The sequence below is a fragment of the Pipistrellus hanaki genome (genome assembly GCF_964339955.1).
Source record: "Pipistrellus hanaki genome assembly, chromosome: 3".
NCBI lineage: Eukaryota > Metazoa > Chordata > Mammalia > Chiroptera > Vespertilionidae > Pipistrellus > Pipistrellus hanaki.
In genome coordinates this window covers 168,773,049-168,797,104 of record NC_140505.1, presented here as the reverse complement: position 1 = coordinate 168,797,104, position 24,056 = coordinate 168,773,049, and the positions used below count along the sequence as shown (strand labels likewise).

At 36.7% G+C, this 24,056-nt stretch overlaps 1 protein-coding gene across 1 annotated transcript; it reads right to left on the bottom strand.

Moving 5' to 3' along the window:
- Positions 1-916: 916 nt before the first annotated feature.
- On the bottom strand, positions 917-22,774 carry CLEC2A (C-type lectin domain family 2 member A; the record flags this gene model as incomplete). The annotated part of the gene is made up of 5 exons (XM_084878289.1): positions 917-1,875; positions 3,714-3,817; positions 5,483-5,658; positions 7,255-7,329; positions 22,708-22,774. 5 exons carry the CDS (start codon positions 22,772-22,774, stop codon positions 1,767-1,769), a joined length of 531 nt encoding a protein of 176 aa, XP_084734415.1. The 3' UTR covers positions 917-1,766.
- Positions 22,775-24,056: the final 1,282 nt, after the last annotated feature.

The window sequence follows — 24,056 nt, the reverse complement described above, 5'->3', positions numbered from 1 at the left end:
AGATCCATTCAAATTTGTTTTTCATAACCATCATTGCATGTAATTGTTTACTGTTATTTCATTTGCACCTAATAGAAGTTTCCTGATTTATGCTCATAATAGGCAATTATGTGTCTTGAATTAATAAGGTTTTGCCTGTAATCATTAACTCAATTTAAATATATATATATATATATATATATATATATATATATATATATATATATATATTAGTTTTGGAGAGGGGGGGATAGAAACATTAATGATGAGAGAGAATCACTGGTTGGCTGCCTCCTACTGGGGATTGAGTCTGCAACCAAGTATGTGCCCTGACAAGGAATTGAACTGGGACCTCCTGGTTCATAGATCAATGCTCAACCACTGAATTACATAGGCTGGGCTCATTCAACAGTTTTTAGTTCCTTTTGTCACCTCACCAGTTCCCATGTCCTGCCCTGGTATAGTCTGGCACCTCCAGACCCTTGACTCATGCAGGAAGAATAAAAAACAAACAAAAAACAAAACAACAACAAAAAAATACGCGTCTGAATGAGAAAAGCAAGCTTTATTTAGGTAGAAAATGAGTCTAGAACTCGGGTTTCTAGAGACAAGTCAAGGGTTGAGCTATGGTCTTGTTACCCCGGAGTGGATGTAAGCCAATTCATGAGTGAACTGTACACTGTATCAGTCAGTTCTTGGGATTTTATGTGTTCCAAGGATGGGCTGTTTCTGGACTCTGTGGCACCAAATTCTGACTCCACCTTCTGGTTGAGAGAGGTTCTTGTTTCCAATATGGTCCATTTTGGAAGTTCATTCACCCCACCCTTTCTTCTTACAGTGTCAGCTTTCATTACAATGGTGACATTTTTATTTTTTATTTATTTATTTTTAAATATATTTTATTGATTTTTTACAGAGAGGAAGGGAAAGAGAGAGAGAGAGCTAGAAACGTCGATGAGAGAGAAACATCGACCGGCTGCCTCTTGCACACCCCCTACTGGGGATGTGCCCGCAACCAATGTACATGCCCTTGACCGGAATCGAACCTGGGACCCTTCAGTCTGCAGACCGACACTCTACCACTGAGCCAAACCAGCTTCGGCAATGGTGACATTTTTAGATTGACTTTGGGGTGATATTGGTTAATAAAATTCTACAGGACTCAGGTATACAATTCTACAGTGCATCATCTGTATTGTGTTGTGATTACCATCCCCAAAGCAAACCTTCTTCCATTACCATTCATCCCCCCTTTATCTTCTTCTCTGGTCAATGTTTCCTTCATCTGGGATTGATCTGGTTGTAGCTTTGATTTCTGTGACCACCTCAGGAGCTTTTTCTGACATATACTGTTTCCCTTTTATTGTGCCTGGAGGTGGGGGCTTTGATGAGATAACCGAGAGGCTTATCCTCCTATGATGCCCCTCCAGCGTCCTCGTTTTACTTGTTGGGAGTTTTCCCTAAATTCTTCCTATCCTGCTACAGTTTCACAGCCTCAGAAGTGAAGAATAACTTCAGTCTTTCACTTTATTTTTATTTTTGTACGCTCACCTGGGGATCTGTTTGCTGATTTGAGAATGAGAGAGAGAGGAGAGGGAAACATCATTCTATTTCCTCCTGAGTGTGCCCCTACTTGGAATCTAACCTGAAACCTAGGTATCTGTCCTGAGCAGGAACCCACAGCCTTTTGGTGTACAGGACAATGCTCCAACCCACTGAGCTACCCAGCCAGGGCTAGTCTATTCCCAAACTATGGTAATCATTTCCCAGTTGTTTTTTTTTCTATATTAAAATCTAGGTTTGCTGCAAATCCACTTGATATCAACAAGTCCCCTTGAACTGTAAACTCCATCAGCATTCACAGAAGCAAATAATCCATTCCCATCAATTTCAAACCTAAAAAGGAATAGCCAAAATCAGTTTGGAAACCACTTATAGTTGTAACAAAAAATAAAATTAAAAATGGAGTGATTTTTCCCAGCTGGTGTTGCTCAGTGGTTGAGCATTGACCTATGAATCAGGAGATCACAATTCGATTCCTGGTCAGGACTCATGCCCGGGTTGCAGGCTAGATTCCCCAGTAGGGGGCATGCAGGAGGCAGCAAATCAATGACTCTCTCTGATTATTGATGTTTCTCTCTCTTCCTCTTCCTTCCTCTCTGAAGCAGTAAAAAAATATGTATTTTTAAGAATACAGTGATTTGAAACACTTTATACCAGACACTAAGCTCTATACTCACCCATCACTGTATGCTACATAAAAATGTGTTACATTAATGTAGGAGTGGATGTATTATTATTAGTGTAATCTGTAACATTATTTAGAATAATAGGAAGACAGATATTTGTAGACATGGAAAAATCAATGATATAAATATATCTCTATTTCTATTACATTTACCTATATCTACCTCTATCTATCATCTATCTGTCTGTCTATCTATCTATCTATCTATCTATCCACCCATCTATCCAATAGTTATTTAAATATCATCTATCAGGAATCACTAAATCTAAAGGTCTCTGGAATTTCTTTAAAAAGCGGTTTTCTCAGACTCATAGATACAGAAAACAGACTGACAATTGACAGAGTGGAATGGGATTATGGGGCTGGGTGAAAAAGGTGAAGGAATTAAGAAATATTAATTGGTAGTTATAGAATAGTCGTGGAGATATAAATTATAGCATAAGGAATATAGTCAATAATATTATAATAACTATATAAGGGATCAGGTGGATACTGTATATATCAGGGGGACCACTCAGTAAAGTACATGATTGTCTCACCACTATGCTATACATCTAAAGCTAATACAAGACAATATTGAATATGTACTATAATTGAAAAATAATAAATAAATAAATAAATAAATAGCAGCTTCCTGGCATATTTTTAGCCAATGTTCCTTTTTGAAAGTGATAAGACTTATACATATATTTGGCACTTTTGAAAAAACCAAAGATACTAATTATAATGTTGTTCTTATTAATTTGCTCTGCTGATGACAAAAATTATCCCTTTTTTGTGATAAATATAATTTATCTTATCATACACATTTTAATATTTATTTAATTTTGACTAGCATTTAAAGAAATATTAAGGCAGGAATACATGTATGCAAAAGAAAATTAGTACAGTTCTTATAGGTAAAATAGAATATAAGTGAGAAAACAAGATTCACTCAAGAAATGCTTTCATAAATAAATAATGTTGCTTATGATGGACATTTGGAAAGTTAAAGACAACTACATGGTCTCTACTTAAAGAAGAGAGATCTTGTATAAATTTAAGTAGTTGGTTGAAATTAGCAAAGTAGTTGAATTTGAATTCTCAATAGGAGGGTTGATTAGCAAGTTTGCCAGTGAAAAAATAAAATAGAAAACAAATAAAATGGAAAATTTCACTGTCATTTAACAAGATAGAAGGAAGATGGGTTGCTCTAGGGCACATGTGTCAAACACAAGGCCCGCGGGCCAAATCCAGCCCGCCAGGCCTTGCAATGTGGCCCGCACCGCGCTGTCATCACTGCACTCCACTGTCAGTTTATGACATTGTCAGTTTATGACTGTTCAGTAAACCATTCGGCCCGCGATTTAGGCTGGATTTTAGATTTTGGCCCCTTCTCTGATTGAGTTCGACACCCCTACTCTAGGGTATGTTTCAGTGTGAAAAGGCAGATATCACAACTCTGTGCAACCAGAATAAAACCTTTCCTACTAAGTTTGAAACTCACCAAGCATTGAATGTGGTGCCATTTGTCCATTTCCAAGACTCTCCTTGTTTTCTGCTCAACCCAATCCAGTGCTGAGATGTTCCTATGTGCTTCTTCACAAAGTCCTTTCAGAAAAACCAGGGCATAATCCATTTAATCTTTTAGAACACATTGTAAACATGCTTCGCGCCCCAGCCAGATTTTATGATATACATCTAATCGCCCCAGCCAGATTTTATGATATACATCTTAACTTGCATGCCCTAATGCTTCAACAGCAACTAACAGCACAGATGCTTAGGTTAGTTTTATCAAAAAGATTTTTGCTTTGTTCTTACTTCTTAAATGTCTCTAATAGAGTGACTTTATCAAGTCACTGAAACTCTCTGATCTGCCCCGACTCTAACTTCTGTTTCAACTTCCAATTCTAACACATAAACTGTCAATATCTTAGTCACAAAGTGAATGACAAAGATGATAAACTGATATGATATGATATGATATGATATGATATATGATATGATATCTTTCTGGATGACAAAATCAGAAGTTAAGCAGTTTTTATAGGAACTAAGTCAGCCTTTACTTTAAAGGTGACAGAGAACTAATGCTTATATTTTGTTTTCTGCATAGCTTTGCTCTCAAAAGTCATCAAAGAAGGATTTCAGGGGGGAAGGAGTTTAATTGAAAGTATAAGTACTATTAAAATAGTAAAAATTCAGTAATGTGCTACTTTGACTAAATACCAGAATAAAAATGCCATTGCTGTTGTGTTTTCCCATAGAATCAGAAATCAAACTAACTTCTGAATACCATGCATTGCAATAAAATATATTGAGTGATGAGTTTAGTCCCTCTTCTATGGGTTCCTAACTATTGGACCACAGACTTATTAGTCAGTTTTCTTTATAAACAAACAATTTCCCGCTGTTGCACTGAGGCCTGGATTCCAAGTCCCCCTTTCTCTGCCCTTTTCACTTATTTCATTAATTGTCTCACTTCCTTCAAACTGTATGGAATTTCTTCACAACCTCACCTCTAAATGTTCATATTTTTTGTTTGTTTCAAGTTTCCCAGGCTACTCTGGAGAGATGCCATTATAAAGGTATTAAAAACAGTCTATTTAATAATCTAAGAATACTGAACAAAATACATTAGCTATCTGAACAGTATGTATTGTGACCAAAGACATACAATCACCAGATAATTTGCTTGTGTTCAAATCCAAGTTCAACAAATTACGATTATGACAATGATTGATATGTAATATCTCTGTGCTTCATTATCCTCACCTTTAAATGGGGATATGAAAACACTTACTTTGTAGGTATTAGTTGAAGATTGAATGAGGTTTTGTTTTGTTTGATCCTTATTGTTGGAAAGTATTACAGATTTTCCACTTTCCCCCCCCACTGACCCTTTTGACCCCCATCTACTCCCTACCCCAGGCCTTCACCCACCCTACTGTCCGTGCCCCTGGGTTATGCATATATGCATATAAATTCTTTGGTTAATCTCTTTGCACCCACCCTCCCCTGCCTTCCCTCTGAGATTCTACAGTCTGTCCCATGCTTCTAGGTCTCTGGATCTATTTTGTTCATTAGATTCCACATGTGAGTGAGCTTATGTGATACTTATCTTTCTCTGACTGGCTTCTTTTGCTCAGCATAATACTTTATAGTTTTAATGCTTAAAACATCATCTGACTTACATTATTGAGTATTAATTTTTGTTCTCTTTTTGTACAAGCTTAAACTCTGAAATGATTGAAAACTTTTCCCTTTTCTTACCATTTCTTTCTGTGTATCAATTTGAGCAAGTTCTGATCCCTGTGAATTGCAAAATATTTTACTGCTTGTCCAATTCTTAGTATCTTCAGAAAAATAGAAACACTTATCTTCTTCTCCAATCCATTGTCTTGAACAATTTGTAGTATGGGAATGTTTTGACGTTTTTTTAGTGTGTGCTGAAAATAAAAAGAGCGAAATTATCAAAAATTTTAAAAAGTTAAGTGTTTCTACTTATTCTGGTGAATCAATTTGAGAGATCACCAAAGGACTTGCAAGCATGCATTTAAGCATAACCAATGGACTTGGACACGGAGTTGTGGGGGCATGTGCTGAGGGGTGGGAGTGGCTGGGGAGGGGTCAATGGGGGGAAAAGGAGACATATGTAATACTTTAAACAATAAAGATTTTAAAAAAAAAAAAAAACCCGCCATCTATGGGGTTGGGGGAAGACTAGAAGATGTCAGTGGGGAAAAAAGGGGACAATAAAGATTTAATTAAAATATATGGATATTGTGTTAATATATGGATATTAAAATATATGGATATTAATTAAAATATATGGACACTTTTAAAAATTAATCAATTAATCAATGATATAAAGACATCTCATAGAATCTGTTTTCTCCAAATGTTTGAATTGCAGATGTTTAAATCGATGACACTGAACTTCTAGGACTCTATAGTGACAGAGGAGACGGTGAACAAGAAGCGTATCCAGCATTCTTAGAAATGACAAAGGAAACAAGAACCAAGGGTATAAACTATTGTACTTTAAGTGCTAAAGTAATCAAAACATGCATAGAGACAGTCAAGCACTGAAGACTATTAGGCCCTACCTCAGGAATAAAAATCTACTTTGTATTCTTTTCACAAAGTAGATCCATAATACCCAGAAGAAAATGAATGTCTTCCTTTTTAAAAATCTACTCAAACAGAGAAAATTTTGCAACATTACTTATGCTATTATTTTGTATTTTTCAACATAATACTATAAAATATATACATATTTCATAGAACAACTGTTTGTAATATTACTTACTCTTGATCCAAAATAAATTAAGAGTAAAGATATACTGCAATTATGAAGGAGTGTTGCATGGTGGTCAAAATATTAGGAATTATACGAGAGTCACAATTTTGGCACTGGAATTTATTTCTAAGAATCTACTTATTCCCTCTGGCTTCTATTTCTTTGTATATTAATGGATTTCATAATGATACCTATTGTCAAAATTAAATATATTAAACAAAATGTATTTCACATTAGTTCTTTAACTCACACAAAGTACTCTCAATTAAAAAAAAAAGTTGTTGCTTGCCCAGTGTAATTCAGTTGGTCCCATGTACCAGTTCAATTCCTGGTCAGGGCACATGCTTGGAATGTGAGTTCGATCTGCAGTAGGGGGCATGCAGGAGGCAGCAGATTAATGCATTTCTCTCATTAATGTTTCTATCTCTACCTCTTCTTCTCCCTTCCTCTCTCTCTAAAGTAAATAACAATATATTAATAAAAAAATAGTTATTGCTGTGGCTATCTGACAGTCATCTGAGAATTTATGATTATTTTACTCTAAGATTAAAAAGTACAATACAGTTGAAAAGATGACTGTAAAACCTGCTGAGCTGGTAGGAACATGAGGACAAATCTCTATAAACCAATTTATTATCCCAAACTGAGAGATTCTGAATTAAGCTTGAAATATAAAATATATAATAGCTTAAACCTGCTGAGCATAAGTAGCCATAGAAAGTTTATGAATTAAGCCACTTACCTGCAATAAGAGCAATACCTACAGTAGCAACGACAGCAACAGCAATAACACATACAAAAATCTTCAACTTGTGAACTGCAAAAAAATAAAATAAAATAAACTTAACATCTATATTAATAAAAGAGTAATATGCTAATTAGACCAGACACCTTCTGGACATTCATCCATATGTCTTTCCTGACAAAGCCATGGTGGCAGGGGCCAAGGCAGAGGCAGTTAGGGGTGACTAGGCCAGCAAAGGAGGGCAGTTAGGGGAGACCAGGTCGGCAGGGGAAATCAGTTAGGGACAATCAGGCCAGCAGGCAGAGGCAGTTAGGGGCAATTAGGCAGGCAGGTGAGTGGTTAGGACCCAGTGATCCCAGATTGCAAGAGGGTGCAGGCTGGGCTGAGGGGCCCCTTCTCCCCTACCCCATGCATGAATTTGGTGTTCTGGGCCTCTAGTTTATAATAAAATTTCCAGAGAAATCCATACTGAATACTTATTATTCATTTATCTGATATAAAACCCTAATATGCAAATTGACTCTACGTTGGAAATACCAGTGGTTATGATGTGCATTGACCACCAGTGGGCAGACACTCAACATAGGAGCTGCACCCTGGTGGTCAGTAAGCTCCCATAAGGGAAGCACCACTCAGCCAGAAGCCAGGCTCTTGGCTGGCAAGTATAGTGACGATAATAGGAGTCTCTCCTACCTCTGTAGCAGCGCTAAGGATCCCGAGGAGGATGTCCGAGAGGGCCTAAGCTGGCAGTAGGACATCCTCAGAGGGGTTCCAGACTGCGAGAGGGCACAGGCCGGGCTGAGTGACTGACTCCCCTGTGGCCCACCCCTCCCCACCCCCAGTACACGAATGTTGTGCACCAGGCTTCTAGCTCTTCCATAATATTCAATCCAGAAGTTCTCATTAAAAGCATCTACCTCTTGGTGTTTTGTCTTGAAGGGTTTCTATTCTGAAAGAGTTTCATTTAAAACCAGTCTTTGTAGGTGACACTCATCATGATCTCTGCTACTCAAATTAATAGTCCTTGGGCTTGGTAGCAAAGAATAATGCAAAGAGGATATTCAAATAGAATCTAGGGATTATTTCTGGTATTACATTTTTTCATTGCTCATAAGCGGATGGCTATTTATGTTAATCAGCTTAACAATAACCCACAACCTTCGGACCAACTCGGATGGCTATTTATGAAAGATCCTGGGAGTCACCGATAATCACCACAATCCAATTAGAATTATCAAGGTGTTTCATTAACAAGGATCAAATCGATGCCTCGGTAAGGAAGAAACTGATGGACACCACCTCGGGATGATCTTAAAATAAACCTGGATGCCTTTGGGCCTTTTAAAAGTCTCTCGAGCATTTTTAAATAGTAACAAATTTGGGCTTCACAAACGTAATACAAAAAGCATCTCATTCTTATTCAAGAAAGTATCAGGGTCCCAAATAGGACTATGATAAGACAGATGTCTATAACATATATACAAATTTATAAACATCCAACCTTGGAAAGAAAGGAAAGTTATAAGGTCATACGACAGAACTTCAGTATAGAATACATTGTTTTCTTTATACTGCAAGCAATAACCGGGGGAAGAAGTTGAATGTGTCATGGCCGTGTGAGTACATGAAAACACCAAAACATTAATAAACTAAAATGTAAAAGATGATAGATTTTTTTTTTCTTTTCAAAATACAAAATGCCAAATATCTAATGCGGGGAAAAAAGAAATAATGGAAATACATATCATAGGTACTGAAATGGTCATGCCAGCGTGGACAGTTACAAACGGAAGAGAAGAAAGCAAACTAAGCCAACACCAGGAAACGGTTTCCCCACTCACCTGGAGGGGAAGCCAGCATCTTGCAGGTGGGAGAACAGCGTTGTGGCCTCCCGAGGGGAGCGTGTGTCTCGGGCCCTGTGGCGTGGACACAGGAAGGAGCCAGCTCTTTCAAGCCCCTCCTCCCCCCGCCCATGGGGAGCATACGCAGTAGAATGCAAAATGAGTCACAGAACAAAGGAGCATACGCAGAAGGAGTCAAAATTGTGACCATAAAATGGGGAGTGTACTAACCGGGAAAGTCTAGGAAAGAGATTGGATCATTTGAAAGGAAGCTTATTCTTCCTCCTCCCGCCCCCCGCCCCCAGAAGGAAGTATGTGGAAACTTAACCAGGGCCTTAAGGCAGCCTCTACCCGGTATCCTGCCTGCTCTCTGCCTCTCTGAGTGTGTGTGTGTGTGTGTGTGTGTGTGTGTGTGTGTGTGTTTGCGCGCGCTGTCCTCCGAGTAGTCACCTTTTGATCTAATAAATCTTGCCATTATCACTAAACTCCTTTGTGAATGTCCCTGGAATTTTTTAATTTGAAGAGCCTCAGCCTCCAGGAACAGTAATTAAAACAGAGTAAATCTACCAAACTTTCAAGTGATAGCTAATGCTTATACTCTACATCTTGCTCCAGAAAATAGCAAGGAAAAAAAATATAAATAAAAAGACATCTGCAAGAGAGGGCATATACTCAATTACTCAGGAATACCTTTATTTACATTAGCCAGGTGTTTGCTGTTTCTTCCCATCCTTGGGCTCTGCAGGTTGAGACAGGGGAAGCAATCTTGGTTATAAAATGGGACAACTTTTGCCGAAACCGGTTTGGCTCAGTGGATAGAGCGTCGGCCTGCGGACTGAAGGGTCCCGGGGTTCGATTCCGGTCAAGGGCACTTACCTTGGTTGCGGGCACATCCCCAGTAGGCGATGTGCAAGAGGCAGCTGATCGATGACTCTCTCTCATGGATGTTTCTAACTCTCTATCTCTCTCCCTTCCTCTCTGTAAAAAACCAATAAAATATATTTTAAAAATAAAATAAAAATAAAATGGGACTTCTTTCTTATCTGTAAAGGAATTTTTAAAAAAGCATTTATATTGGGATGTAGTACACTTACCATGAAATTCACTACAGAAGTCTTCATCCACAAGCTTGCGCCTTCTCTTGGCAGGTATAACACTCTACAAGTTCTCCTAAATCTCTTATTACTTTATAGAAATGCTTGCTTTAGTAGTTTTCCTCTGTAAGTATAAAATATTGTCAGCATTCTCAAGCTGTCCTGTGTTTTGTTTTTTGTTTTTCACTCACCCAGTGAAACTTAACTTATCCGGGGTTCTGGCCTGTCCTAACTATGATAGTTCATATGAAGAAAGTAGCTTTCTCACATATGACTACCTGAATACTAATGGACAAAAAAAAGTTTTCAAATACGCAATCAGAACGAGTATGAACAAACTCATACTTGTTTTGATCAGAGATAAAAGTAAGCTTTTTAGTTTTAGAAAGGGAAGGAAAAAATAGACTCGTTCATAAATAGAGTATCATGAAATCAGGAAAATATTTTTATCCTCAGGCAAGAAAAACATGCTAAGTGGCATTTTGAGTGCTACCCATGGAGAGTAGTACATTGTTATAGGACTCCATGCTATTTCTTGGTATTAGTTCTCATCTTTATAGACAACCTATACACAATCATAATAAATATACACACACCATATTCAGTATGTAATGGTTCAGCATTTATTAACTGTGAGACCTTCAGAAAGTTGCCTAACTTCTGTTGCTCGATTTTCTTTTCTGTAAAATTCAGAGCTGTTCTTCCCTTATATAAATATTACAATGGTCAAATGAGATAGTACCTGGAAAATGACTAGAATGATGATGCCAGGCATATATGTCAAATTATTCATCTATTATCTATCTATCTATCTATCTATCTATCTATCATCTATCTATCTATCTATCTATCTACCTATCACCTATCTATCTACACACAGAATTTGGGACATTTTTATCACTTTAAAATCTGCTTATGAAATACAGCATACATGTGAGCTAAAATGATGCCTTGCAGATCATTTTGTGTATGAAACTGTATTATGCTTTTTAAAATTTACATGCTTTTTTTTAAAAAAAATTAAGTTCTTTATTGTTGAAAGTATTACATATGTCTCCTTTTTCCTCCATTGACCTCTCCCAACCCCTAGCCTAGTACATGCCCTCACCCCCCTACTGTCTGTGTCTATTGGTTTTGCTTATATGCATGCATACAAGTCCTTTGGTTGATCTCTTACCTCCTCACACCCCACCCCATGAAGTTTGATGGTGTGTTAGATGCTTTTATGTCTATTAAAGGATATATTTTTGTTCATCAGTTTATGTTGTTCAATATATGTCACAAATGAATGAGATCATGGAATATTTATCTTCCTCCCACTGGCTTATTTCGCTTAGTACAATGCTCTTCAGTTCCATTTATGCTGTTGCAAATGGTAAGAGTAGCTTTTTATTTATTTATTTTTTTACAGCAGTGTAGTATTCCATTGTGTAGATGTACCACAGTTCTTAATCCACTTATCTATTGATGAGTACTTAGGCTGCTTCCAGATCTTAGCTATTGTAAATTGTGGTGCTATGGACATAGGTGTGCATATATTTTTTGTGATGGTGTTTCTAAAATTTACATATTTAATTCATTAATTAGTTATATCACTGATACACTTTCATAGTGAATGAGAGTCAGCATTTCTCTCTGGATATGATTACATATAAATAGGCCCAAATCAGTGCACACCTCTTGCTTGCTGTGCAGAGCCATCTCTATTCATTTCTGTAAAGTTATATGTGGGAATAGTGAACATCACCGTAAAATACTTATATTGTACTAGAGGCCCCATGCATGGATTTGTGCACATTGAGAGGAAATTATTTAAAAGTTGGCCAGTGGGGTGCGACTGGGCGAGCAGGCCAGATATGCCCTGGAGCCAATCTCCTGCAGTCCCTCTACCCTCCAACCCCCAAACAGCCACACTTGGGGTGGTGCTGGGCTCAAAGGGCATCTGCCAAGTGAGTGGGGTCCCTCCAGCAGGTGAGGTCCCTTGGCCTGGTCTGTAGGGATCAGGCCAAAATCTGCAGTCCGATATTCCCTGAGGGATCCGGGAGTGCGAGAGGGCACTCTGCAAAGTTGTTGTCCCTCAGCAGCTCCTGCATTGAGTGTCTGGCCCCTGGTGATCAGTGTCATCATAGCTACCAGTCAGACGGTCAAATGGTTGCTAGTTGCTCAGGCTTTTTATATAGAGAGATTCTTAGGGCCTGGTGGCTTGTCAGAATGTTATGAGTTCCTTGGTTACACTTCAAAAATATGGATTATTTGGTCCACTTCAATTTCTGGGGTAACAGCAAATCGGTGACTCCCCACTCTATCTCCTGGGAAGAAGTCATGGAATGACCAGAAACAAAGATGTTCAGGCTATTTTCTACATTTTAAGCTTCTCAACTAGCATTAATGCAATGCATATATTTAAGTTTCTTCGTACATACATTATTTTTCTATAATAAAAAGTTACTCTCTAACTTTGCTTTTACCCTACCTGATCTGTTCATTTTAAACATGTTAATGCATTTATGGCTCTTTTGGCTGACTGTGGGTATTTTGCTTTATTATTGGTTAATAATCTGATACAATGCTATCTGGATTGGGCTCATATTGGAATAGAAGTACACCGACCTTTTACAACACAAAATATGCCAAAAGAAATAGTGCCTTAACTGATAAGATATCTAAAAGACTGGCAATTTGCTTTGTTTTTTGCTTTTACTTTTTTAAAAAATTTCTCCAGGTTTAAAAAAATATATATTTTATTGACTTTTCACAGAGAGAAAGAGAGAGGGATAGAGAGTTAGAAAAATGGATGAGAGAGAAACATTGATCAGCTGCCTCCTGCACACCCCCCACTGGGGATGTGGGTGCAACCAAAGTACATGCCCTTGACTGGAATTGAACCTGGGACCCTTGAGTCTGCAGGCCGACACTATCCACTGAGCCAAACTGGTTAGGGCTATTTTTTTGCTTTTGAAAAATTTGTTTCAAAAAAATTCTCAATGAAATAAAATGTGTTCAAAATAAAATAAATAAAAATAAAATGAAGACTGAAGTCCTGTTATTCTTTTTAATTTTTCTGATGGTTAATAAAGTAACAATATGCTTATATTATTTTTTTATGTTACATGATAAATTTCTTATTAGTAATTGAGGATGAGTGGAAACACAAGCCCTACTTCTCCTTATCTTTAAAAACAATTGAAGTTCATTTAGTCTTTTACTGTCCATGTATGTTTTGTCTTAATTGTTTTTTGTATAAACTTGAAAAAAAATAGACTCTGCTATTATTAGGGAAGTGTTTTATAAATATTAGTTAAAATTGGTTGATAATGTTGTTCAATATTCTTGTTTTATAAATTACTATAATTCTATTAATTTCTGAGAGAAGGGGGTGAAAGTGACAAGATATTGTGCTTTTCTTCCTCTTCTTTTAAGTTTTTGTTTCATGTGTTTTACATTTCTCTTATTAAATGCACACACAATTAGGATTGTTTTTCCTCTTAATAAACTGACCCACTTATTATGAAATGAAGCTCTTTATTCACAAATATTCCTTCTTCAGAAATCTGGGAGAAAGAATTGTAAACAGAATATTTTTGGAAAGAGTTCTTGTCATATTGATATTTTTCAAGGCCCAACAAAGTATATTCTTCCTTTTCCTATCAGCGATCAGAGCCAAAAAGAACAAGTCAGGGAAAAGTTAGCTTTATTACTAAAAACATTTATTTTGAATAATATGATATAAATATACATAAACATGGGCTTCCCAATTCTTCCCTTCAGAATGAAGCATATTCCCCACCCAGTCACTGGCATCGGTTGACAGTAGCAGAGCCTCTGATAGTGATACAAAGTAAAAAATCCTAATTAATTTATGAATATTTCTCCCATGGATTTCCTTTCTAAATCCTAAATGAGTTACATACTCATTCAAGGCTCGGTGGAACATCAAAGTTCACCTCACATTTCATCTTTTTTTTTTTTTTTAATCTCTTTTAGGCAGAATTAACTGAATTTTGGATAAGTACAGGTATCTTTTCCTCCCTTCTCTCTTCTCTACAATCTGTTTCCCTGAGGCATGCTGATTTACCCGTTATGACCAAGACCACCACTCTACTTATAAGATTAGATGCACCAACATCTGTGGTCCAGTATAAATTGTAAAAACATATTGCATATATTAATCTCCTGGTTCTTTTACATTTATACTGTGTCTAGTATGTGCTGGGTACTTTTCTGGGTATGTGCGAGAGATTCATGAACAAAGCAGACTGAAGTCCCTGTTCTCATTCTAGAAACATTAACATTTCAAGTTAGTCTCTTGTCTTGTTAGAGATGTTTTTTTAAAAAATAAAGATAAAAATCATTTCAACTCTTATCAGTAAACTTAAATTACATGTTTGATGGGAAGGAAGTATATTTATGTGAATTTATAATACATAAAAAAGCTAGCTTTTCTGTAATTGCCTTAACACATATATGGGAAAACTAACGACAAACACCTTTTCTACTGCATATATATTTTTTTGCAACTTCACAACTGGCACTACTTATGCCCTTCTTAAAAATAAAGGCACAATGTCCACTTCCTTCAATAGTGAACCTGGAACAAAACAGAGAAATGATTTACTAAACCTCATGAAAAATAACTAGGCACAGCCTAACAGATATAATGTAAACTTTGATGACCATGTTTCAAAATGTGCAATGTGAAACTAATAGAGGGAATAAAATGAGCTGCTTCTATTCTCTTAGTAGTCTTCAATTTTTACCCAGGACCGTGGTTTAGGGGAAGAAATGAACACTATAGAGGTTTACTGCCTTAGTAACAAAGACAATCCTGGAACGTTATGCTGTTTTATAATATAGTAAACATTGTAAATCATTTTGTTGATTACATTCTTCTCTTTATACTTTCAGATAAGAATTTATAAATCCATTTACTTAGCTACTTAAAGATTATAGAGAGGGAGAATGTAATTGATATTTCAATGACCACCCTTCACACATTTAAAAAATTGGTCCGTGTTAAGGCTGAGACATATATTCCTTTGTCCACTCTTTGCAGCCATCATCATAGTGAAATAGGTATTTTGTATTTGACTATAATAAACATAAAAATTATAAGTAAAATATCTAGAAAGAGTTTATGAGTTCCTATTTTAAGTCATATAAGAACACAGGAAATTAAATGTTCAAAAGAAAAATAAAATGGTAAATCATGAATTTATGGTTATATCATAATTAAAATGCTTTCAGCACTTTTTTTGGGGGGAGGCTTTGTAGCATTGGTGTACACTTTCTTAATTTCTAGGGTATCTTCAGAATTTTATCCTGCCTGTTTTAAAGATATATGTGTCTTTCTGTGCCTATACATTCTTTAGTGCCAACTGAGAACTTACCAACTCTAATGGACTGAATTATGACTTCCCCAAATTTATATATTATAGAACTAACCCCTAGCAGCTCAGAATGTATTTGTATTAGAACATAAAGTGTTTGCCAAGGTGATTATGTTAAAATGATGTCTTTATGTCAGGCTCTAATCCAATGTTACTGATGTTCTTATAAGAAGAAAATTATATACAGATAGGTGTTGGCAGAGGGAAGGCCATGTGAAGACACAGAGGGAGAAGATGGCCATCAACAAACCAAGGAGGGAAGCTTTATAAGAAATCAACCCAGCTGACACTTTGATCTGGGACTTCTAATCTCCAGAACTGTTGTTTTAGGCATCTAGTCTGATATTACAGTAGCCCATGCAAACTAATATACCAACTGTAAGCAACATATAGCTCTTTTACTTCTCCCTTGATTTTAAAATGAACTACATATACTATACTACACTATAACATGTTAAGCTGTCAATATTTTCTCTCAAGAAAATACCTTATTAGGTTTTGTAGTCAGAAAATTTATTGTACTCTTTCTTACATTTTTTAAAGTTGAAAACATAATTACTGACTATATTATTTTCCTCAAATCATCGTGTGTATTTTTTACCCAAATTGGATATTAACACAATGGTAACAGGAGAAATTTTTGCTACTGTTTTTATATAGCTAGTAAAAGGCTAGTGATCCCCTCTACGAGAAACTCAATATCCTTCTTATTTCTTTCTCTTCCTTGAAGTTGAAGAAAATCTTTAGAACAAAAATAGAGTCTAAAGGTACAATCAGTTCCTCAAGCTAAGGAACATAAAGAAGTTCTAAAACTTGAAACAAAAGCCAAGAGGAGCAAATATGTTATATTTCTCACTTATTCTCTTTCATTTCAGGCCACCAATGGATGGAGTAATTGTTGGCTTGAGTGTAATTTCTAAGACTCCCCTGTCAACGAGAGTCTACAGCAACAACAAATGAACAAAAGGCAAAGTTCAAATGAACAAGGTGGGAAGAGGCAAGGATCAAACTACTTAGATTTTCATTTAGTCTAGGATAAAAGAAATACTTGTGGCTTGCATGTGCTCTAGTTCAAGTCACCATGTAGAAGTAAATATTGGTATCTGATGCCAAACCCTCACTAGAGACCAAATGCTTGTCTGAATGTCTCTCTGGCATCTACTTGTTGAGGCCCTTTTTGGGACATGGTGTGGAGGACCTATGGGGCTAGAATCCTTATCATGCTTAATACATTTAATAACAAATACATGTTTTTAAGACTTACCTATTGCTTAATGCATCACCATTCGCCCACATCCAGCGTCCACTTGCATTTTGCTTTCTCAGTCCAATCCAATAAGAAGAGGTCCCCAGATGGTAGGTCAAAAAGTCCTTTGACAAGATACAGACTGTTGTAATGAATGTCTCCTCACTTGTTCATTCTCACCATCTTCAGTGCTAATGTCCTTCTTCGACCCCATTATTCTTTTGTTAGGGTTACTACAACAGCTTTGTAAGATGATACTGTGCTTTTTTTAATATTTGTCATTCGCTAGTCCATTAGAGCAAAGATAATGATTTTTTTAAAAACTTAAGTCAGATCGTGTCATATTTTTGTTCTTAATTCTGCAAATCTCCATATTTTACTTTACAAAAGTCTACAAGTCCCTAATAACCCATATCCTTTACTCACCCCCTTGTTCTAGGCACACTGACTAGCTGCCCCTTTTCTGTTCCTTGACTATTCTAGGCAAATACACTGAGTGGCCAGATTACTATGACCACCTGACATTTGTAGGCAAATTAGCCGTACACTGCATCGTATGGGATCTGGAAGCTGAAGGTCTGTTTGAACACCTTTGCTGTCTGCAGTTACCAAGATAAAAATGTCTCCAATTCTCATAGGAACACAAGGATTGGACAGCTGAGCACTGGAAAAGAGTCATGTGGTCCAATGAATCACGTTTCCAGCTGCATCATGCAGATGGCAGAGTGAGAATTTGGTAGAAACAGCATGAAAGCATGCACCTACATGCATGAATACAACCCTTCAAGCTGGTGGGGGCAGTGTTATGGTTTGGGGCATGTTTTCCTGGCATGATTTGGGCCCTTTAATTCTTGTGGAACAATGTCTGAATAGTATAACATACCTGAGTGTCGTTGCTGATCAAGTTCATCCTAACATGTTGATGGCGTATTCCAATGGAGATGGCTTCTTCCAACAAGACAATGCTCCATGCCATGGTGCTCGTATTGTGCAGGAGTGGTTTCAAGAAAATGAGGGTGGCCCCCACAATCACCAGATCTCAATCCAATTGAGCATTTATGGGACGAAGTTAAAAAAGCTATCAACCAGCTGGTTCCACAACCATTAAATCTCACAGAACTGGACAATGCTATTCATCAGGCATGGGTCAGATTCCTCACATTTACCTTTCAACATCTCGTGGAGTCAATGCCAAGAAAAATTGCCTCAGTATTGAAGGCAAAAGGTGGCCCAACGAAGTACTGATTGGGGGGTGGTCACAATAATCTGGCCACTTGGTGCATCTATCTTAATGTCTGTGCTCCAGTTGTTTCCTCTTCCAGGGAAGTTTATCCCTCAGGTTCCCTTGACTAACTCCCTCATATACTTTATATCTTTGCTCAAGCATCATCATCTCAATGAGAGAAGACCATCTTACTTGCAGCCTACCCACTTGGAACATTCACAATAACCACTTAATTTAAAAATATATATATTTTTTGCATAAAATGTACTAACTTCTATTATCCTACATAATTTACACATTTGATATAACTATTTTTTATTCCCTGTCTCTTCCCTTAGGATGTAAGCTCCATAAAGGCAAATATATTTGTTTTGTTGCATCATGTACCATAACTATGCAGTATACTTGTCAGATAGTAGCTCAAAACATTAAAATGAGATTTATAATGCAAAGGAAAAATCTAACCACTTCATTCTGGGAGGTGAATATGACCAGAGTTCCATAATAGGCCATACAGTTTGCCTGGCCGTCTCTCCAAGTTTTTTCTTGTTCAGATCGAAAGAAGCATTTATTACGCATTTGATTCCAGCCTTGTGGACATGTAATGGCATCCCGAGTGCATGCCCTTTCTTCAAACATCATTGGGTTGTTAACTAAAATTAACACAGTGATAGAGAGAAAAAAATGAATGAAGTGTAAGAAATAGAAAGAATTTAACCTTTAGGGTAAAAGATTATCATTTATTTAACATTGAAATAATGTATTTTTCCATATTCAACTCAAATGGTTTAACTTTAAACATCAATTCAAAAAAATTAAAGATTAAAAAAAAAACCCAAAGTATAAAGAAATCAGGATTGAAGAATTCAGATCTATGCTTAATTTAAGATGGTAATAATAAATAAACAAACTTCCAGAAACTCAAACTTTTTAAGCCATGTCCCTCCCAGTTTTTTCATACTACCGCTGTTTTCTCTATTCATCTATCTCTTTTCTGTAGCCTACTATGGCTTCAGGAACATGTCCCACTGTAAATAAACCCATTCTCTCTATTCATAACCAGAGAAGGCTGATTCCCTTTTGCTAACTTAACTGTCAATAGATGTGTTTCAAAAACTACATTTCCCCAGCAGTTGGCATTTTTCTTTATCCTTAAACACAAAACAATGGAGGGGGAAATGTTGAAATTTTACTAGTTTTTTACTCTCCACTTTTTACTCTCCAACTTATTGCAATTAGATAAATGAAGTTACTTGCTAATGTATAGCCCCGAGAAAAACAAGGTTTACCAAAAGGACACTTCCTACCCGCAGCTGATATAAATTACTGGTTCATAGTCAAACCTATGAATGGGAAGATCTTCAAATGGAGCAATAACCCAGCAGTGTGAAACTGGTATAAAAGCTAAGTGAAACAATCAGATCACCAAAACTGTTTAAAAGTATCAAGTTAAAATGATTCAAAAGTATCAAGTTCCAAAAAACAGCTAGCACAAAAGTGAGTATTTGGTTCAGAACTTGAGTCACCAGAAAACCAAGCTTTCTCATTCATTTATTGATTCATTCACCAACTACCAGTTGAGCTTTTATTATATGCAAGGCACCTTTGTAGCTCTAGAAATACAATAGTGTACATAATACACACACACACACACACACACACACAAATGTTTGTTCTAATGGGATTTACATGTATAGATAATTATTAGTTGGTCAAAAAATATATCACAGTGAGGAAGATTGGGGTTATTGGTGGAGAGTTGCAATTTTAATGCAGTTATCAGGATAGGGTTCAATGAGAAGTTATGTACTTAACGCTTGAAGTAAGTAAACTAGTGAGACATAAGCATGCACAGGGCAAGATCTACTCAAGCAAAGATGAAGAGAGAAAATATAAAGTGTTTGGCTTATTTACAAAATAGTGAATATGCCTATATGACTTGGGAAAAGGCAAGTAGTGAGAGATGAGATCACAAAGGTAATTGGGTGACTGAATCTGATCAATCCTCATAGGCCATTAGCAGGCTTTTGGCATTATTCCAAGTGAATAAAAAAATTGCAGTACTTTAAACAGAACTGCTTTCTTTAAAAGTTTTGTTAAAAAATATACTCTAAAACTGTACTGTCCAGTATAGTAGCCATTAGCCAGACATATCTGTTGAGCACTTGAAATATGATTAGTTCAAATCTATATGTCCTGTAAATATAAAATATACACTAAATGTCAAAAACTTAGTACCAAAGGTGAATGTAAAAATCTTATTAATAATTTTATATTGTTACATGGTGTAATGATACTATATTGACTATACTGGGTTAAATAAAAATACAATCAAAGCAATTTTTATTAGTTTCCTTTTTCCTTTTAAAATGTGGCTTCTAAAATATAAATGACATTTTTGGCTAACATATTTTCACTGGAAAATTTTGCCCTAGAAGGTTAAGGGTGGAAAAGGGAAAAATATTTAATAGGGAGAAGATGTTAACTAGGAACAGGATGGAAAGAGTAGAGGTGGTGAAAAGTACTCAGATTTTGATTATATTTTGAAAGACCAAGCAAATTTGCTGATTATATATGGGTTTGAGAAGAGGGGAAAAAAAAGAGTCAAAACATGATTCTAAGGATTTGTATTTCAAAATTGGAAGATAGAGCTGCTATTTCCTGAGATGAGGTAAAATTCAGAGAGAAGAGATGACAGGGGAGAGGTAGATAAACATTTCAGTTTAGACAATGTTATGTTTGAGATATTTGACAGTCAAGTAGGTAGATTTAAAAAATTTGAACTCATGGAAGAGACCCAGATTGGAGATGTGTATTTGGAGGTCATCATGTGACATTTAAAGTCAAAAGTTTGGTCCAGATGGCCAAAGATGCAAAGGTAGATAAAGAGGGAATTGACCCTTTTCAGGGATTGACCGTTGGGGCACACCAAAGTAAGAGGTCAGGGAGAAAAGAAGGAACAAGCAAAGGAAGTCTGGAAAGAGGGATAAACTAGATAGGAAGCAAGCCATGAGAGAATGGTGTTTTGGAAGCCATATGAACAAATTATTACCAGGAAGACGGAGTGTTGATTGCTGCAAATAGGTCAAGTAAGAAGAAAATTGAGAATTGACCACTGAATTTAGCAATATGGAAGTTACTAATGAAATTGAAAGACAAGCTGGGTGGAAAAAGAGGAAGTGGGAACCTGATTCAAATAGATATAACAACAAATGGGAAGATAGAAATTAGAAAAGAACTAGCAGAATTTTTTTTTCAAGGTGATTACTGTAGAGTAGAAAGTAAATATATTGGCAGCTAATGGAAGTCTAATTTTTAAAGGTAGGTTATATACCACCATATTGTATTGCTGATGAGATGTTTTCATAGAACATAAAAAGAAACAAACCAAAACAAAACACCTGATGACCTGATGATGTAGGGAAGAGAGAGAAAGAGAGAGAGAGAGAGAGAGAGAGAGAGAGAGAGAGAGAGAGAGAATATGAATTACTAAAGTATTATTACTGATTGGGCTATAGGCTTTAGTGTGGAACATGACTACTTCACTACTTCATCAATAGTACCAGGAGTCTGAACAGATAGAAATGGAGGCAAGTAAGTAGGGGTGGTCTTGAAAGTTTTTTTTTTGTTTTGTTTTGTTTTTTACTAATTGTTATAATTTCTGAAGTAAAATTTGAAGCAAAGATATAGATATGAGAGTAAATATGGGGAAAGAGGAATTAGTTCAGCACAGATGCTTCTCCCTTCATAAAGCCTTAATTGAATACCAAAAGTAAATTTATAATCTCCTGTTCTGCTTCAAATTGGGCACACTTCTATTTTCAATTATTTGTGTTTGTTAATATGCTTGTTTCTTAGGTATTGATGGATTCCTTTGAGGCCAGAAATCCCCCCCCACCCTTTTTTTCATTTGGTTATCATCATCACCTAGTACTTGCCTGAAGTTCAATAGATATTCATTGAAAGAAGGATCATTCTAGAAAGCAAAGCAAGTGCCTAAATTTGAAGAGAAATTAGATGCTTTTTCTGGGAGAACAATTTCTGTTCCAATTGTTCAATGTAGAATAAGAAAATTATCAATATATTTTTAGCAAAAAAAAAAAAAATATTGTTCACTTACATTTCCTAGGAAAGCCTAGCATTGCCCAAAGAAGAATGGTGATGCCTGCAAATAGCATGCATGATACAATTAGCATTTTCTTTGTTTCTATACCTAGGGAAAAGACATGTATGTCATTTTTTTATCTTCTACAGAAAAGCAAGCAAACAAACTTCTTTTTTTCTTTCTTTCTGTTTTCTCTATGTTCTGCTCACAACACAGTAATCAATATATTAGGACGGTGAGAAAAGGCACAAACGTCTGAATTTTCATCAGCAACAGCCTCAACGTGCATTGGCTCCACTTTTTGGTGCCATTTCTGAGAACTATGTTACTCAGTCTTCTGCCCCTTTTCCAACACAGATAACCAAATATCCTCCTGGGACATTTTAATAAAAAGCTGTCTTTAAAAAAGAAAGACAGAAAGAAAAAAAGATTCACTTCTCCAAATGCTGTGATGGTGGGAATATGGGGGTTGTATTTCCTTTTGGGTGCAAACTGAGATCAGGAAAGGATGATAGGAAGATAAAACAAGGCTGACCTCTGTCTCTCCCTTACCTGGTCTCTTGGCCTCCTGCTCCATAGCTTCCGTCACTTCCAGACTCTCAGTCCCTGTTTTCTCCATCTCGTTTGCGCTCCTGGATGAATTCATCTGAGGTCACAGCTGCTGGGATAATCCTGGGGTTGAACTGCAAATTGAGAATTATATGTGGTGAATACTACAGGGAAGGGAGACACTAGGATTTCAGGAGGATGGTGTGGCAGAACGCAAGTGGAAATAGCACATCAACCTAGAATCCTCCACTCAGGCCCACGAGGGCAGCGCCTATCAACTGCCATTGCCTCGGATTTTTTTTAAGAGGCTGGGACAGTAACTGCTACCCAGCTAACAACAACCCGCCCCCTTGCCCCAGTGGCTAAGGCTCCACGCCCAGGATTGGCTGGAGGACTCTGACAATTCAATCTCTGATTGGCTCCCGCTCACTGCTCAAAGCAGGGAATGGAGAGACCCCTATTTTCCTTTTTTTAAAATGCTGTTTTGCAGTCTCCCTAAAATCTCAAACCTGAGACAATTTTACAACATACAGATTATTGGTTTGTAAGCTGTGCAGACTCTCCAGCACTACAAAGTGGCTCTGCTCTTCGCCCCACGTTTTTTTTTAAAATTATTTTTTAATTTTAAGTATATTTTTAAATTTTTTTAAAATTTTTAAATTTTTTTTATTTTTAAGTATATTTTATTGATTTTTTTTTTTTTTTTTTACCAGAAAGAAAGGAAACATTGATGAGAGAAAAACATCAATCAACTGCCTCCTGCACACCCACTACTGGGGATGTGCCCACAACCAAGGTACATGCTCTTGACCGGAATTGAACCTGGGACTCTTGAGTCCACAGGCCGGCGCTCTATCCACTGAGCAAAACTGGCCAGGGCTCATTTTTAAAAATAAATTTTTCTGTTCTTAACTTCTGAGTTCTAAGTTTATCTGTTGATTGCTGAGGGGTACATTTGGGGCAGACAAACCCATTGTTCTTAAATGTATCCACTGTACTTGAATGAAGGTGTGTTTCATATACAGGGAGTCCTCATTTTGAGCAGTAAAGCAGGATAATAAAAAATGTGTGAGCTACGACCATGTTATTTTAATAATCAAAGGGGGGAAACTATGATTGTTCTATGTCTTACCTTAAAAATATTTTTAAATCCTTAATCAGAGGATATTTTTCCATTGATTTTTAGAGAGAGGGAAAGAGAGAGAGAAACATTGATGTGAGAGAGACACATGGATTGGTTGCCTCCTGTAGGATCCCTCCTGGCAGGCGAGGAGCCTGCAACCTGGGAACATGCCCCTGACCAGAATCAACCAGGGACCCTTTGGTCCACAGGCCAACACTTTATGAACTGA